This window comes from Hippoglossus stenolepis, chromosome 17 (assembly GCF_022539355.2).
Source record: "Hippoglossus stenolepis isolate QCI-W04-F060 chromosome 17, HSTE1.2, whole genome shotgun sequence".
Taxonomy (NCBI): domain Eukaryota; kingdom Metazoa; phylum Chordata; class Actinopteri; order Pleuronectiformes; family Pleuronectidae; genus Hippoglossus; species Hippoglossus stenolepis.
This window is the reverse complement of record NC_061499.1, coordinates 22,548,352-22,553,888: the sequence shown is the minus strand read 5'-3', so window position 1 is coordinate 22,553,888 and position 5,537 is coordinate 22,548,352. Positions and strand designations below refer to the sequence as shown.

The 5,537-nt window shown below is 37.3% G+C and overlaps 1 protein-coding gene across 1 annotated transcript; it reads left to right on the top strand.

The window, feature by feature from the left end:
• Positions 1-778: 778 nt before the first annotated feature.
• Positions 779-5,200, top strand: agr2 (anterior gradient 2). The gene is made up of 8 exons (XM_035183761.1): positions 779-906; positions 2,273-2,392; positions 2,512-2,575; positions 2,674-2,726; positions 2,922-2,995; positions 3,260-3,323; positions 4,712-4,795; positions 4,920-5,200. Exons 2-8 carry the CDS (start codon positions 2,284-2,286, stop codon positions 4,967-4,969), a joined length of 498 nt encoding a protein of 165 aa, XP_035039652.1. The 5' UTR covers positions 779-906; positions 2,273-2,283; the 3' UTR covers positions 4,970-5,200.
• The last annotated feature ends 337 nt before the right edge of the window (positions 5,201-5,537 follow it).

The window sequence follows — 5,537 nt, the reverse complement described above, 5'->3', positions numbered from 1 at the left end:
ATTGGTTTTGTATCTCAAAGGCTGAAATAACAAAAATAATACAGGATTTCACCAATTTCAATGATAACTCTATAAATGTTAGGGTCATATCACCTAGAACTGTCTGTGCCCACTCCTGGGCTGTGGTTATAAAACCTGGATCGCAAACACAATTCATTCTTCATGTTAATGACTGAATCAATATGTTTACCTTGTAGGAAAGGCCCATTCATTCATTCACTTCTGTCTTGAACCAATCACATAAAGACTAATCAGCATTCAGCCTCTTGTATTCATCACTTATACAGACTGTCCTTGAAGCCAAACATATCTCACCAATCAACACAAAATATGAATAAAATAATTATAATTATAATAAATTCTTATTTATCATGTGTCCACATTGCACAAATTCAATAATGATATGGACTAGAATTTAAATCCATTCAAGGACATGCAAAGTAATGTTTGTGAGAAAATGTCGCCATTCTTTAAGCTGTGAAGAGAACTGAATGAAAAAACACACAAACTTCACTGAAGAAACATAACAATAAGGGGCTCAACAAAAGTTATATTAATGATAGCTCTAGCCGTTTTGGATAGTTATTTCTATCATAATGTAAAAAGTATAAATTCATGGATATCTCCAGGATATCTTTAGAAAAACTCAAACGCAACTTAAAATAAGCATTTTCCTTAAGGGACTTTGCCAACATAAACCTTAACGAAGAGGTTTGTTACAAGCATTCCAGTACAGAAAAGGTGCGTGGGAGGGTGGGAAGAGGGTGGGAAGAGGGTGGGAAGAGGGTGGGAAGAGGGCGGACCGCAGAGGAGCATGCACTTAAATACAGGATAGGTGAGAGTGGAGTTACAGGTGTTGCTGGAACTGCGGTACATCTACCTTCTCAGCTGACCAGGCCAGAACAGGTAAGATACGGGCCTACCCTCATAGACATAACAAATTGAACTTCAAACTACTAGGTTAACTCTTTTTAGTCTTCATACTGAATAGCTTAACTGATTGTTTAAACTAGATCAGAAAATAAAAGACATTTAGTGGGGCTGCCATACAGTTTAATTAAAGTCAATCTGTTTTGCAGATGATCACTGTCCCATTACAGACTTTTTAAATATATTTTTTGTTTAAAGGAGACCTATTATGCTCGTTTTTGGGTTCATAATTTTAATTTAGGGCTCTACGTGAAAAGGTTTAAAGGCTCCAATCTTCAGAAAACGCTTTAGTTTCTTTATTCTATTCATTGCTGCAGCAGCAGGATACTCAGCCGGATTCAGCTCCAACGCCCCGTCGCTAGAAAGTCAAGTCTGCTGTGATTGGCCAGCTGGTGTTGAGTTCAGGTACTTCAGGACGAAAGGCAGATGGAAACAGACCTCGCTGCAATTAAACACAACAATGACGATTCTTTTTAATTATACAGATGTAATTAATTTAAAATATGTTCTACAGCCCGCTGTGCTTTAGTAAATAGGCGAACTGTGTACACTGGGAGACTTTACCTTGGTTGTACTCTGCGTAGCGTTTAATTTTCCGACAGCACATGAATGCAGCACCAAAAAACACTTTGGACTCTTATTCTAAAAGCCGCTCCCTCCTCCTCTCGGCCCAGTTTAGATTGCGCTTTGCCGTCTTAGTTGGGGGCTTGTCCGGCGAGCCGCCGGGCGTGTATTATGCTATTGATCACCATCTTGACGTAGAGCTGGGGCGGAAGTATTACAAAACTCCGCTAGGAGCCGTTTCACCAACCTCTGGAAAAGTGTTTAAGAGAATAGCTCCCTCTGCTGCTGACTTTGGGATTTTGAACCATCCACACTGTATACATTCACAAACAACATATACAACCCACTAGAAGACTGGGAAAGACTGAAAAAGCACAATAGGTCCCCTTTAGAGGTCTGTATGTAGTTCCTAACCAAAAAGTAAAGTGGGATTCTTACTCTTTCTATGCTATAATTCCTTTTAACAACCTGGAAGATGCATATATAGCCACAGTGCATGGTTACATTACACCCAGGGATCTGTGTACATGTCTAAACCTCTCTTACGTCAATTATTACCTGTCAGTGAAAATGCTAATTAAGTAGCAAAACTAAATAATTTCAGATTTTTCTGTGGTAAGTACCACTAGATGGTGTAGGTCAACGCTTTTCCTTCTTAAAAGCAAGGGAATTATCTGAGTTAAAGTTTCTTCCATGTTTGTCCTAAGGTCAAACAGTTTGAATATATTAAGGTTTGTGATTTGTCTTACCCTGCCTTTGTCTGTTCCTCACTTTCCAGTAAGCCCGAAGATGATCAAAGTGGTGTTGTTGTTAGTCTTGGTCCTAGTGGCCATGTCCTCAACCTTTGGGAAATACATCCCAAAGACTGGCAAGAGGATCCCCCAGACTCTGTCTCGAGGTCTGTGACAATCGATTGCACCTCTAAGGCTGAATGATTGAAACTAAATGTTTTTGTTATTAACACTGAGATAAAGCAGAGTCTGCCATTGCGTTTTAATGGAGTCCATGTCTGTCCAGGTTGGGGTGATCAGCTGATCTGGGCTCAGACTTATGAGGAGGCTCTCTACTGGTCCAGGTCAAGGTAAGAAAAAAGTTTTAACACACCAATCCATAAAACCTTAACAGTGACCTATATTGTAGTTCATGATTAAATGTAAATGAGGCTGATTTGTATTTTAGGAATAAGCCTCTGATGGTAATCTTTCACCTTGAGGACTGCCCACACAGCCAGGGTAAGTCTGAAAAAAACCCTGCCATTTGAGTTGTTGAGTTACTCATGCAGAGAAAAAATGTTCTGTTGAATAAAGAGAGAACCCTATTTGAAGAGCATGTGTTTTCTCAAGTTTGATGTCACCTCACACATATGGCCTCATGTAATAACAAACACTGAACTGAGTTACACAGTTAAAAAACTGTTTCTCCTGCAGCACTAAGGAAGGTCTTCTCAGATAACGAGGTCCAGAAAACTCTTGACGAAGACTTCATCATCCTCAATCTGGTTGTAAGTTAGTTTTCAAAACTAATGGCTTGAAAAATTCTTAATTAATTTCGCTCATTGATTCCTTTTGAATATTGTTAATCTGTGTACAGAAGTATGTGACCTTTTCCAGACTCACCCAATTAAAACCAGCAATTGGCTGAATTTGACAGGAAATGTTGTGTTTATGTAGGACCTCAAAGTAATAAGTAGGTTTTATTATTATTATTTGAAACTAAATCTTTGTTTTATATGTTTAATAAAAAGGATACCATTTTTTTTTCTCAGTATGAAACCACCGACAAACATCTCTCGCAGGATGGACAGTATGTTCCCAGAATCATCTTTGTCGGTAAGCCACACAGCTATTCCTATAGGCCTGTCACTAGTCCCTGTCATAGATTACATTACTTACCTTCAATGGAAAAAGTGCAGTGGTTAGCACTGTCACCTCACACCAAGAAGGCTCTGGACTTGAACTATGTTTGTGATGTATTCAAGCATTTTTTAGTTGTCCCAGTTTATCAAACATGATTGATAACGTGGGACACCAGTCATTGAAGTTCTCTTAATGGGGGAAATATGCATTTAGGGACTTACTGAAGTAAAAAAAAAAAAAAATAGAGAAACTTAAGAGATTTAGCATATGGTCTGCAGTTTTCAGACAGGAGTTATGGTAAATACAGTCTGTCCCTGTCTGTTTAAACTGATAACTAGCACATAATCAGTTAGCTCTCTAGGACAGAGCAGCCATTGGTTTCACGAAACATGTGGAGAAGACAATGGGGTGATCGATGATGATGGGTCTCGCACCTGCAAGGACTGTTTGTTCCCTGAGTAGCCCCAATAGAAATGGTGAATTGCAGAATCAATAAACTGTTATTTTTGACTGCTGTTGATTGAATTTTAAAAATTTTAGATTTAAAAACAATGTAATACACCTTTTAATAGAAAGTTTTTAATTAATTTTACAATTTCTTTATTTAGGCTAGGGTTCTTTATGAAAAAATTATTACATTTACATGTTGATATGAATTAAGGACATTTCTATGAATAACACAAATTTTCTTATTAATTTTCTTACTCATTTTATAATGCTTTTTAAAAAATTGGTAATATTGACATGTTTGACATGCATAAAGCAAGGTGATTTAGGCTTTTTTAAAGCCTAATAAAAGTGGACGAGATTACCAAGTGATCTGTCCCAGATTATATTTTGGCATAAAGAACACTGTGTGCCATGTCTCCTCTGATTATAATATCTACATTCTTTCTTCTGGTGTGGTTAGAAAACATCTTAAGGATTAAAGAAAGGTATAATATGTTGATCTAATGTGTAAAACAGATATCGGAGTCATAGAAATTAAAATTGCGAAAAAAATCCCAAAACACCCAAATTCACTCTTCATAGTTGTGAACCACAAAGTGACAAGTGACATTATATTATAATGTAAATATTTACTTTACAGACATACAAATAGCCTGAGATCATGTTCACATGAGCAGTCTTTTGGACCCCACAATAAAACTAGCTGTGTTTGGTAATTAAAAATACTCAGCGGCAAATGTAATATCCAAATACAAACCATGTATCAGAAAGTTTAATTGTTGACATTAAGATACTCACAATTCAAGTTAAAAAAACTGCAGCACCAGTAGATGCACAAAGGTCCTGCCTGCTCCAAGGTTACACCTGATTTAAATCTTTTTAATCACCCCGTACCTTAAATGTCTCCACAGACCCAGCAATGACAGTGAGAGGGGATATTGTTGGTCCCTATGCCAATCGCATGTATGCCTATGAACCAAATGACCTCAAAGTCTGTAAGTGCTTCAGCTAACACACACTGATGTTAACACAAATCTTATCTTCTGGCAGCAGTGTCTTTTTGTGTCCATGCAACACATACTGATTATTAATTATGAATGTGTCCTGCCTCTTCCTCAGTGCTGAGCAACATGCAGAAAGCTAAGAAACTCCTGAAGTCTGAGCTGTGAACACAAGGACAAGACACATGCTCAACTTCCAACCCTGATCCACACTTTATCATTTCAGATTCCCATTTCATGCTGTCACTACAGTTTACATAGAAAACTAAGCACTGTAAAGTTTTCCTCAAATCACCTTCATTTTACATGTTTCTGTTTGTGTCGGATTCTTACTTTTTTCATTGTTGATCTACATCCAGAATGTCTTTTAAATAAATGTGGAACTGTTCATATATCCAAGATGTATACGCTGCCTTTTTATTAGCTAGGAGATTACAGGAAATCATAATACAGAAAACCCATTACAAATGTACAAACAAAAGAGTAACCCTTCAGTGTTAAACCACTCATGCCTCTGCTGTTATCAGAAATACGGGTAGTGATAAAGCATAATAATTAATTGGAACAATAAATAACTGGATAAAAAATGTTAAGCTTCTGTATAGAGCAGGCTATTTTAAGTGCGGGAGCTCTAATCCCTCAGTTAGATAGGCACGGCATATTGACCTCCTACAATGTTACCGGTAATGTATCTGGTTAGCCGGCCTATACATATAGTTTAATTTTGCTGAATATT